The sequence below is a fragment of the Camelus dromedarius genome, chromosome 9 (assembly GCF_036321535.1).
Source record: "Camelus dromedarius isolate mCamDro1 chromosome 9, mCamDro1.pat, whole genome shotgun sequence".
NCBI lineage: Eukaryota > Metazoa > Chordata > Mammalia > Artiodactyla > Camelidae > Camelus > Camelus dromedarius.
In genome coordinates, this window is record NC_087444.1 from 35,223,477 (window position 1) to 35,236,860 (window position 13,384).

At 31.1% G+C, this 13,384-nt stretch overlaps 1 protein-coding gene across 11 annotated transcripts in view; it reads right to left on the reverse strand.

Annotated features, from left to right (window-relative positions):
• The window catches only part of NFAT5 (nuclear factor of activated T cells 5), a 114,283-nt gene that overhangs the window by 33,382 nt on the left and 67,517 nt on the right, over nt 1-13,384 (reverse strand). For 10 of the 11 annotated variants that reach the window (XM_064489017.1, XM_064489018.1, XM_031458172.2 and 7 more), the window contains 3 exons: nt 9,119-9,311; nt 6,904-7,094; nt 5,269-5,441 (listed from right to left, as the gene is read on the reverse strand). In XM_064489017.1, the coding sequence (XP_064345087.1) occupies nt 5,269-5,441; nt 6,904-7,094; nt 9,119-9,311 (557 nt within the window). Of the gene's footprint in view, nt 1-5,268; nt 5,442-6,903; nt 7,095-9,118; nt 9,312-12,452; nt 13,106-13,384 lie in introns of those variants that run through there. The other variant, XM_031458179.2, reaches the window with a different exon arrangement.

The following is a 13,384-nucleotide window of genomic DNA, read 5'->3' on the forward strand; positions in this document are numbered from 1 at the left end:
TATTAATCTATTTCCTTTTTACCTCTCATTCTACTCCAGCTGCTCAAACCTGCCAAAAAAGTTATATTCACAGAAATAAACACAAACCAGAAACTCACAATAGAAAAAACATTCTTATTTCCAAATTTTTTAATAAAAATATTTGGGAGTCCTTTGTTTCACTGTGTATTATTATACTATTTACTTCTCCTCTCTCCTCAGAACTCCCATTCCAGGGCCTAAGTTCAAGTCCCAGGCTCTCCAAAGAGGTCAGGAGAAAATACAAATTCTTTAGCTCAACACAGAATCTCGTCACAAAAGAGATCTTGCCCAGCTCTACTAGCCTCAAATCTTACCACTTCTTCATAGGTAACTCTTTGTTCCAATCACATTAAACTCTTTTTTAATACCTCTAAAGAAGCAAACCCTTTTATGGAGTATATTTATACACTGCTCCCTCTGTCCAGAATGATCTACATGTAAACCCCATTCTGCCTGGCTTACTTCTATTTGTCCTTCAAGACACAGCACAAGTTTTACCATCTCCAAGCAGTCTGGATTTGATGTTGTTCTCTCCTATGTTCCCACTCTACCTTATTCATGCATCTACTGTAGCCTTTATATCACTTTATAATATAATATAATAGGAAGTTTACTTGTCTGTTTCCCCTCTAGCCTGCTAGGCTGTAAGCTCCTTAAGCTATCATGTCTTTATTTCCCAAGCTGGGTACATTGTAATAACCCATTAAATTAACTATTAAGCTTTCCTGAAACATTCCCAAGATCCACCTTTGGAGATTGTGATTAAGTGGCATGTCTTTTTTTTTTTTTTTTAAATGCACCACTCTTAACAAATAGCCAGGATTCAGAAGCATTGTTTATTTTGTATAACCGACTAAATGGCAATAAGGTACCATTTTGTTAGAATACAGTACTGTTTCTGTGAACTAAATTGTAGCCCCAATAAGCACAATTGCTTAGAAAAAAAAAACTCATCTGAACAAATTTATTGTCTGCCAAAATCTACTGACTGATCACATGAATATGAAAAATTTTAAGTGGTATATCACATTTTGTTTTTTAAAAGTAAGTCAAAATGACTGAGTAACAGACACAAAATGATGAAATTAAAACAAAGAATTCAGTTCCCTTCAATATTTTCCAAAAAATGATGTTAAAACAGGGAGTAGAAGTATAGAGAAAAAAAAATTTTTTAACTATCTACGAGTCACAAGATGGATTTAAGAGAAATGTTAAACAAGAAACTGTCTACCATATGATCCAACAATTCCACTCCAAGCATATGTCCAGGAGAATTGAAAACATATGTCCACACAAAAACTTGTACCCATGTGTTCACAGCAGCATTGTTCACAACAAACAAAATATGGAAACAACCCAAATGTCCATCAATGGATGAATGGACAAAGTGTGGTATATACAAACAATGGAATATCATTCAGTTATCAAAAGGAATGAAATACTGACACATGCTATAATGTTGATGGACCTTGAAAACATGCTAAACAAAAGACGTCAGACAAAAAGGCCATACATTGTATGATTTTATTTATACGAAATGTCCAAAGTAGGCAAATCCAGAGACAGAAAGCAAAATAGTGGTTTCCAGGGACTGAGGTGACAGGGGAATTGAGAATGCCTATTAATAGTGATAGTACACGATTTCTTTTTGAGGTGGTAATAAAAATGTTCTAAAATACGTAATAATGATGGTTATACAACTTTCTGAATATAATAAAAACCACTCAGTTTTACACTTTAAAAGGCTGAATTATAGGTATGCAAATTACATCTTTATAGTAGTTAATATAATATAAATATATAATATATAATATATGCTATACTATAATATAATATAAACTATTACAAAAGAAAAAAGAAACTGTCTTCTACAGGACAGAAAGCATGACTGATTGTATGTAAATTTAAAATAACCAATTAAATGCCTATATGCCAATACCCTACTTCCCATATTCTATTGTAGATATCAGTTCTAAACAATGGACGAATAAAATCAGATGTCCCTTTCATCTGCCATGTCCAATCTTGAACTAACAAGATTTCTGCTCTCTCTTGTTATATAAAAAGTAAAACCAATTCATTTCTATTCTGTTAAAATCGCAGAGTTGGTGTCAGGATCAAATGGGATAATGTAGCATAATTACTAATGGGAAACTCCACTATAGTAATACTACAGAGGAGGAATGTCTTAACTACTGAAGAATTGTAAGCAGAGCTTGGGGACGATTAGCCCAGTCTTCTTCCCTCCACCCTCTACATCTGCCTATCTACACAAAGCAGAAGTATTAGACTGCTGCTGGCTGGTAAGAGCCCGCAATTATGGAGGGCTGCTTTGACTGGGTGGATAGATTGATTCTACTATAGACTAAAGAAGACAGTCCTTTTTCTAACAGTTTTATCAGTAGTAAAGTTGGTATTTTCACCTCAATTTCTCTAATTCCTATGTGTCTAACTCCAATTACAAAAGGAACATTAACTTCCTAAAACCTCAACAAAACATGAAAGCACTTTATAAACCACAGAGTATAATATAGAGACAAGGGATTACTATGAAAAGTAGTATTAAAGTTAATGTCTTTTCCCATTCATCTAATCTAATATTTAGCAAAAAAATTAAAAAGTAATAAAAACTTTAAAATATTTCATTTTGTTGCCAGTTAAACAGTAAAGCAGGATTGTCTCACCAACCTACAGACTTCTGGGTGGTGTAATTAATGAGAACCCATTAAGATTAAGTAAAATTACATTTTGAACAAAGAATGATGACATTCATTACAAAGACTGAGTTTTTTAAAAGTCAAATCATTCACCCATTAAGAGGTGTGATCTGCATACTCCTGCCTAAATGATTAGATCTAACTGATATTCATAGAAATTAATAAATATTTAAGCTAATTATACTGTTTTAAGAAAAAGTCAGTTTGCATGAAATTCTATGAAAATAATAAGAAACAAATATGAAACTATCATGCAAACTTAATTACAAATTAATGATTATTTTAGATTTTTTTTTTTCAAAAAGAGGTATGGGAACCATTACTGCAAAGGTACTTCTGCCTTTAAAAGAAAATACAGCTCATGTTTATCTAATTCAGTTTCTCTAAGCAGATGGCAAGTGCCCAACACTAAACTAAAGGAATAAAAATATATATCCTATATCTCCATAATAAGTGATATCTACAAAAGTAAGTGGGACAATATAGGTATTTAAGTAAAGTCCCCTAATATAAACTGACATCTACTTTCTAAATTCACAAAAAGTCTAAATTACATAACATAAATCTTGTAGGTAGAGAAAACAGTTTTCTAACATAATTTCTTACTATAACCATAATCCCAGCCAGCCAGAGGCTATGGCTAGAATAAAATGAATCATTCAACCTTGGTTTCAGCACTGTAATTTTAAATGATTGTGGCAGCAATATTGCATAGTAACTAAAAAGAAGAGACTTTTAGTCCTGGTCTTACTATTTACTAGCTATGTGACCTTGAGGAAGCTATTTAACCTAAGTCTCAGTTTCATCAACTGTAGAATAAAAGGTGATGGTGAGGGTTAAATGATACAATGATTATAAAATGGTTAACAAAATCCCCAGCTTATCATCCAGAGTTCAAAATATGGTAACTTTTATTATTAAATATATAAGCCTTCCACTGTATGCTGCTGCTTCTTAGGAATATCATATCCACCCCGGACATAGATACATTTTTTTGCAATGTGGCCATAAATTACCATTAGTGGTGATAATTAACAAATAACAGTAATACTTACAGATGAAAAAAATCTCAGAAATCATGTTTTCTATTTATTTTTATTTTCTATCATCTTTAGCTGGATATACTTATAACTTATACCTTAATATAAGTACATATAAAGTATATATACTTCAATGAACTAGAAACTAAAGAAATGGATGAACTAATGAAAGAAGAAACAAACAAACAGAGTTGACAACCATTTCCCAGTTTCTGCTAAGGCAGTATGATCTGAATTATTGAGCATCTCCTGGATCTGGCCTTCAGAGAGTGGCCATGGTCATACTCAAAGTATTAGATCATGTAAAAGAAGAACTGCACATGCCCCATTAAAATTGAAACTCCACCCTAATAATATTCAAGTTGGGACACATTGTGAATTATAGCAATTCAGCACCTCAATTAGAAAAGTTTTAGAACTCAATATACCATCTACCAATAACTTATTCTGTCCCTAACTGAACACAATAGAATGGACATGGAATCTACAAACTTCAAAAGCAGTATATGTATAATTGAACATTACCCAGAAATAGTCCAAAGAAAAAACTAGTATCAAAACAAAATTTTCATAATAATGAAAAATAGAGAAATCCAATTGTGTTCTCTTGAGACCAGAAAAGATATTTATTACTTTCTTTTTAAAATTAGGGTATTTGCTAAGCTAACATATGGATATAATCACTTCTGAGAGTAATTAAAAGAAAGGGAAAAATGAGATTTACAAAAAGTGAATAATTTGGCAAAACTAAGCCACAAATAAATAACAAAGGTTCTGCTACTGTCCTAGCGGTACCATGGTCAAAAAGCGGTAACAATCCAACAGAAAATTCAACTGAATGGAGTTTCTTCTGATCTTTTGAATTCAGAAGTCATGTCAAAGAAAATTACACTTAATGAAAATTTTCTTAAGGGATATATAAAGGAAAAATTTTCCTATTACTTGTAATAATACTCATTACAGGGAAACCGGACTATATGGTGAGGCACATACAACATGACAGAATTTAAACACACACATTATTTATTTTCTATGTCAAAGTTAGTAAAACAAGAGTTTCATTTCCCACTATGCTATAATACTTTAATTTGTAATCAGAACTCCAAATGCTATACATTTACCAAGGTCTGCTTATCTTAGTGTTTCTTACGTTCCAACACAAAACAGGATCATAGCAATTTATTACACAACAAAGATGCTGTGAAAATCCTTTGGCTTTGTAATTTACTTCAGGTAAACTATTCAAATTACTTTTTAAGTTACGATAGGATGATAATAAGAAACTACAAAATGTGACATACCTTTTGAATTTTATTAGAAATTACCCACTTTTAGTTTACTCTGGAAAATTTGACTACAGCTTTAAGAATGTTTCAAATAATGCTCACAAGCTGGAGTGTGTAAAACAACTGAAACTGAGATGTCTCAAAGATTAATAGAAAATGAAGAAAACCTCCATATATTTAACATCTCTATATTTTCTTACTTACTACATAAAATAGGAGAAGAGGGTGTTTGCAGCGTCAAAGTGGAGCCATCTTTCCTTGTGATATTAACTCGAAAAACCAATCTGGCACGAGTGCTTTTTTTCTTGGAACCAGCAATCCCTATTCTGGCTTCAACGTCAGCATTCCTCAATTTCAATATCCCTACGCAGTCCACCCTAACACAGAAAAAATTACATTAACTGATATTTTCTGTTGTATAAATAGTGCAATACTCTTAAACAAGTTTTCTTTTTAAAAATAATTTACTTCCTTATTCATTTTTAAACATGTAATATAATCATACAGTTCCAAATTCAAAAAGTACAAAAGGATAAATTCTAAATATTCGTTAATTCCTAGTCCTGTCAACTTTTCATTTATAATAATAATGGAAAAATAGTACAGAAGCAAGAATCACTATTTCAAAATCTAAACATAAGTAATGGTTTACAAGAAATACTTTTGCTTTAAAAAAATAAATCAAGCAAATTAGCAAATACATTTCTTTTTGCATTTATATAGAGGGAATGGATTTTAGTTTTAAAAAATTAGCAGCTTCCCCCAAATGGAACTATATATAGCCATCAGAACTATAAATAATATTTATATTTATAAATTCTATAAATAATATTTAATGTTATGGAAAAAATGCTTGTAAGTGAAAAGCAGGTAATAAAACAATGAGTACAGTATAGCCTCAATTTTATCAGAAAACAAGGATGAAACAACAAATTTAAAAACAGTAATTAGTTCTGGGAAGTTGGCTCTTGAAGGGTATTTTTTACTATTTTATTATTACTAATTTTTACTTTTTTAATTATTCTGTGTTTTTTAACTTACAAAGAATGAGTAATATTTTTATAATCAGTAACTTCCTATCTCCTACTATGTTTTTATAATTTCAAAAGTTAAAAAATCTTTACTTTCAAAATTTCCCTTTTCCAATTACCTTCTTATTTATTCAAAATGGCTTTCAAAAAACCCTGAAAACCAAGCAGAGAAGTCCTTAGCTATCCAATAAAAATGATTACAATACAGGTTTATTGATGTCAATATTTGCTGTCATTATGAGTCTTCTTTAGGATTAAAGGTCCTTAACAAAAGGATTAAGAAAAAGTTTGTTTTAATTTAAGGCATTAACACTTCTAATATTTTTCAGGCAAGAAAATTGCACAAGATGAAAAATAGCCCCAAGACATAATTTTTTTAATATAGGAAAATAGAAAAGGTAAATTTAAACTAGCAATAATGCTATTTCATTCCAAGATGGGTCAAGGCACCATGAATGGTTTCTGTTAGTTTCTACTGTAAACACTCAGAAAGCAGAATTTTGGAAAGCAAATCAAATTGTTTGTAATTTTATTTTTAATGTTAATTATTAATTCCAACATGTAAGTCTATATTACTTTCCCAAAAGCCAGGTTTCCACATGGCTTTTATATCCCTGCCTTTCACATTGGGAATTCTCTAGCAATTTCATTCATTTACTATTCAGCAATAATCTATTTTTTAATTTGCAATGTTTAAAACATTTTAAAAAATACTCAAAATCTTCTTTTATACATTAGAAACTAAAAATTTTTCCTGCCTCGATAAAAGTGTAATGAATAGCAAAAAACATTTTTACTAAGTACTTACGCCAGTGTCATGTTGTTGCTCGGATCAAGGCCAACTTCTATAACAGTAGTGCCTTCAATGTCCACTTCTTTGCAGGGAGTTGTATTTCGCCCAGTTACCCTGCAGGCCTGATAAAATCCATGTGGTTTCACTCGACCAGAGTCGTTGCCCACAAACACTTGCAACACTACTGGCTCATTATGGCCTTCCAGCTGGAGTGAGAGAACATGGAGCATAAACATTAATTAGCATTTCAAATAACCTAATTGTAAAATCAAATATTTAAGACCAAGTCCTATATTTATAACTAGATTACAATAAAAAAAAAACTTAAATCTTCAAGAAAAACAGAGGTAAAATATTTTCATAAAGGAGAGTTGGCTAAGTTACTGCAGAAAATGATGCTTTAGTTCTGCAATAATCACATTTTAATTAAAATTTCGTATGTTTAATGATAAATTATCATTTGAAATTAATTTGTGCAACCAGGTGAGAATGAATACACAGTCCTTAAGGTATTAATAAATTTATGGACTGCCAAAGAAGCATGTGTGTTACTTAGGATTTACCACCACCACTAATGGAAAAATTCACTAAACCGTATTAGTGGCATCATTACCATCATCATCAAATAAAAGTACATACACTAAAATTTTACTCTGTTAAAGCTATTTGAGTAGGAAAAGTGTTTGAAGTGCAGCTATATAAATAATAGGGAAATAGAGCTCATTTTCATAGACTAGCTGCATATATACAACATCATAAAATCCTGGGCCAAAACATTATGGTCTGAAAAATTGCTGGTCCAAACCAGGATCTATGGGTCATTGTAGGTCTCAAGCAAGTCTTCATAAATTAAATTATAATTTGTATGCTGAAGAATAAATATTTAATACAGCATTTGGGAACAAATGTTTCCAATGCTAGCTCTTGATCAACTTATAGTTAAATACTGAAACTGCTAATGTAGAATGGAGAAAATCAAAAATAACTTGTACAATGCATATCAAAGTGCTTTAAAAAACTCATACATCTTTTCTATCCTAGAATAGCTGTATCTCTGTGAGTATCTACGTGTATCAACATAATGAGGCAAATAAGCAGGCAAATAAGCAATCTATCCAAACTGTTAGTCAGCAGTACCTAGAACAGTGTCTGGCACATAGAGGGGTGCAATTCTTGTTGAGTGAGTGAATAAATAAACTTTGGAGGTAAGTCAATTCACTCCCTATCACAGTTAGGCAATTAATCTAACAATACTTCTGCAGATAAGTACTCAGACATGTCATAATTTAAAGCCAGAGCAATTAGGTTAAGAATATTTATCAAACTATCAAAATGTCTGGTTAGACAAATATTTACACAAAGCATAATTTAAATTTCTCACTTGCCTGTTACTTGTCCTGAGTTTGGGGGATAGAAGAAGAGTTGGTGTGGTGAGTAGTAGAGGGGTAGGAATGATATTGTACACTTTATAAATGGTTCCGAGTAAGTCTCCTGATCCCAAGTTTCTAACATTATTTCATTCAAGTATAAGACAAAAGACAGTCCAACTAAATATTGTCCAACTAACACATTTACACAAACTGTATTTATAAGAATCTACCATGTGACTAGCCAAAATTCCTCCCTGTTTTGCATTTTGCAAAGGGCAGGAACACTTGTTAAATATCCCCATCCTACTTTTTTTTGGTTTGTCTTCAAAGAGAAATAGTCTTTGAAAAAGGTATCCCAGATACTGAGTGCCCTTCCTTTTTTCTTCTAGTCTAAATTCTGAAAAGACAAAGACTCAATTGAAACCCTGTTTCTTGAACTGAAGACTACCTATCAATCAATTCTTTTCTGAGTTGAGTAGTCCTCATTACTTCAGCCATCTCAAAAACCTTGTTTTCCAAGTAATTTTTACAATGTCTCTGAATTCACATTAAAATTTCTTCTTAAATATGGGAAGAATCTAATATAGTTGCTACCAATGTCAAATGTAAGGGGAAGATAATCCATGATTTCCATTTATTTTACTTGTTATAACACATTCTTATTTCTCCTTTCATTTAGACTAAAATTCAAATGACATCTGAGTAACATTTGGCCTATGCTTCAGTCAGACTTTTGACTTGAATTTCTAGTACACATAGCTAGTAATTTTATTTTAGGCAGCTTTTGCTGGTTAAAAACAAAATAACTAATAAGTAAAAGTGGATAAAATTCTTCATATACTTCTAAATAAAGTAAGCACCTTCACTGTAGGAAAACCTTGCTGTGTTCTGTCCTTCACCGAGCCACGGCTACCCTCAGTCAGGTACCGAGCTCGGTGCTGCGTCTCAGGCTGTACAACTATCTTCAGCTCCTTTCCCTCACTTTTAACAGGATATTGTCCACACAACATAGGGCTCTTCTTTACTCCAGTTCCTTTTTGGTTTTCCAATGTTCTGAGAAGTCAAAGCACAACATGGAAATAGTATCAAAAAGAGTTTTCTATAAAAGTCATCTAAGATAAAGGAAGAAACAGAATAGGCAATAACATTAAAAACAGCTAATTAATCTTATTGACAAAATAAAATACAGCCTAGGGGATGATACATTCTATTAGCAAAGAATCTTTTAAAAGTTTGTAATAAAATTTAATTATATAATAAAAAAAAAGAAAGTAAGTTGGATAGAGAAGACAAAGAATGCATACTTGTGGCAGGAGGAAGACTGAATGCAATTAAGACGGGAATAACAGGAAAGAGAATAGCTAATGTCACTATAACCTTTCAAGTTGCATTTCAGTCAAAAAAAAAGTTTAAAAACTACAAATATGTGTGAGTGTTATATAAAGCTACAAGGTTACCATTATTTTCTAATAAGACTTGCAGAACAAAAGAAAAGTGGGGGTAGCAAAAAGAAACAAAAAAACCCCAAAAGGTCTTAAGGAAAACTAAAGGTACATGTAGCATATTCTCTTGGATGTCTTTCTCAGTACATCAAATTGAAAAAATTATAATAAAAAACCCAGTTATTAATTTTTTATTGGAAATTAGCTTTAAACAACCTTTCCCAGAAGTTTAATTTATCAGAGTATTTTTATTTATGATTAAAGAACTAAAGTCTTAAGCATATAAAAATTATATAAGCAGAGTCTTACAGATAGGCAATCTAACTTATTATTTTAAATTGTGTTTCTAACATTTATTTGTATATCATGCATTTGCTACGTGGAATGTATGTTCAAAGAAAAATATTTTAAATGGTTGTTAGGACTTTAGGTTGACATTTAATCTGAAGTACTGCAAATATGTTATAAATATAAATAGGAAGCAATACTATTAGTTAAAAATCACCCATGTACATTTAAAAATAGAACCACGGCCTATAATACTTTCTGTATGACCCTCCCAGTCCTAAATTAACACTCACAGTGAAGATACAGGAGTCAAGAAATGATTGTGGACAAAATCTCCTTGAAAAGCAAACAGGTCCCAGGAGGAATATTATGACTTCAAACATGGAGAAGCAAAGATGGCTAAGCAGCCTTAAACCTAGATTTAATGCTTACCCCTTCATCTTTAACCAAGTTGTTGCCTCAGTCATCAATAATAAAGAGGGGAAAGGCTGTACTTGCAATGGGACCTGGAACTGGAATGAACCCACAGCTAGGAATGCAAAGGAATGCAGTAAGATTGACTGGACTGAGTTCTGGGGGGTAAGTATTGTACTCAATCATCTTCATATTCCCTGAAACTTTCACAATTCCTGAAACAACAGATGCTAAAAAAGTATTTGTTGATGAAGCTTGACATAATTAAGTCAAAGATTATCTGAGTAAGTAGTTTAAAAGGCCCTGGAAGAATAAATTCTACAAACGAAAGTACTGAGTTGAAGCTGGAACAAAGGGCAATAAATCCTATTTTTTTTCCATCATTCTGGTAGAAATTCAAAAATTTACACTGAATACAATGTGCAGTCCTTTATATATGAAATTCTATAGTGATACTCTGTTTTTTGCTCATTTTAAAAATCGAAGCAAAAATATTCACTTACTGAAACTATGTAAAAAAATACCCAAAATATGCACTGAAAGGGACTAAACAAAAATACAGCAAAATGCTAACCGTAGTTATACTGAGTTACTAGATTTACTTATTTTCTTCTATTTTCTATATTTTTCAAATGTTTATAATTAGTATCTAGTAATTTTATAATAAAAAAGGGAACATTTTAGTCTGAAATATACGGAAACTTTGGTATACCAATTGATTTGGTAAGATACGGATTTTATATTCACTTATGCCAGCCAAGCTAATATTTATGAAGATAAACAGTTTCAGTATTTCAACAAAACAAAATATTTCATTTGGGGGGCGCGGGGTGGGAAGGGACAGACTGGGATTTCAAATTGTAGAACAGATAAACAAGATTATACTGTATAGCACAGGGAAATATATACAAGATCTTGTGGTAGCTCACAGAGAAAAAAAAATGTGACAATGAATATATGTATATTCATGTATAACTAAAAAATTGTGCTCTACACTGGAATTTGACACAACACTGTAAAATGACTATAACTCAATAAAAAAATGTTAAAAAAAATTTCATTTGGGATCAAAACTATTAAGTGAGTCAATAAAAGTATATACAGTACAGCTTAAAGAAGAATCACATGTGTAATCAAACAATTTCTGAAATGATACTTTTAAAAGCCCTTAAAACTAACTTTATTCTCTAGGTTTAAATGTAAACATGGAATACATACATATTTAGATCTCTAGCCATGTAAAACAATGAAAATAATAACTAATTCTTAGAAAAGTAGTCATTCGAATTACTAATTTTTAAGGCATTATGGCTTAAGGAAAAACAAGAAAGTAGTAGCTAACTGTATGGGATTTTACTTCTAAATGACATGTAAAAAAGGAAATCCACTGTCTTGGCATATTCTGTCCAGAAGGCTTAAAATGACATTCTAATTCCTTTGTGCTGCACATCCTTCTGGTTGTCCGTCACAAAAATAATTTTCACTATAAAATGCCTAGAACAGGTTTCACATCCAAGTGACAGCATATCTTAATTTCTAGGAATATCTAGAAGAGACATTGGGCTACTGCTTCTCAGGACATTTAGTTCAAGAATTTAAGAATTATATGGCCAGGAATGTTTAAATACTGAGAAGTTTTTTGAACAATGGTTTTATTTTCTTAATAAACTCTTTTATATAACATTTTAATTATACAAAAATACTTTTTCCCTCTTGAAGGTCAATAAAACTGCTGTACACAGGTTTGAGAGTACATTTTCTATAATTTAGCATTACATAAATTGTAAATTTATGGCATATTAGATCTAAGGCTATATATATATATAGCTTATCTCTCAAAACATTTCTAAATTTTTTTCATGTTTCTAACATCTTTCTTGTTGAAGAATATAGGGCTTTATTTTGAGATCCTCTTAACAACTGTTTTCAAAGGTCCATTTTTCTATATTTACATATGATTTTATCTTTTCCTAAATATACTTCTTATAAATTCAAATTTTAAACTTCTTCCATCATTTCCATATGCTAGTGTCAAATATTTTTCCATTACCTAAGAAGCTGGACATTTCTTCTGCTGCTTGATGAGTTTCTGTTCCATGAATTATTTCATGAGAGATTTTGTCTTGACAAATGTTATTATACTTTCCCTGGGTAACCTCAAATCATTTCTAAGATATATCTATCATACAAAAGCAGAAGCAGAAAAGATGTAGGTCAAGATATCTCTTTAACAGCAACTGCAAACCATGTGTGTTGACTAACTGTAAGTCAAACTTTTATTTGTTCTTCATTTGAATCTTAACATTTATTTCAGTATAAATATGAAAATCTATCTTATGGAACTTGAAAAAAACCCCACTTTCTCCATAGAAGCCCAAATAAACACATACCTGTATTTAATGATAGACAGACATGAGCCTTTTAGATCTAAGTTTCAGAGCATTATTCTATAGGTGATAGCTCTACAAATATGTTCTAGAATTTTTGACTCTGCTAATAATGGTAACACTTTAGGAATGGGTATACCTTGTTTTCTTTTAGAAAATTTCCTAATTTGGACTTTCAAAAAGTGAAAAACATTTAAGTGTGCATTTTAATTTAACTGTATCACCCCAAAGAATTTTTACATAAAAGTGGAGAAGAAAGTAGTATTGAATAGATTCTGCTTTAAAAATATACTGAGAGAATATTTCAGAACAAGTTTAATATATATTAAGAATATTCTCTGGACACAACATTGTAAAATGATTATAAATCAATAAAAAATGTTAAAAAAAAAAGACTATTCTCTGTAACACTCAACCAGATTTTTAACTTAAAAGATACTACTGATGTCATCAAATAGTAAACCAGTCAAAAGCTTCTCCATCACCTTCTGTGACAACCTGAAATTGTAGGAAATTCTGGGTCAACTAAAGGACTATACATACCCTGTCGCCCAAAAAAGTAATCTCTCAAAATCCAGTGAGTTAAATTTTATCA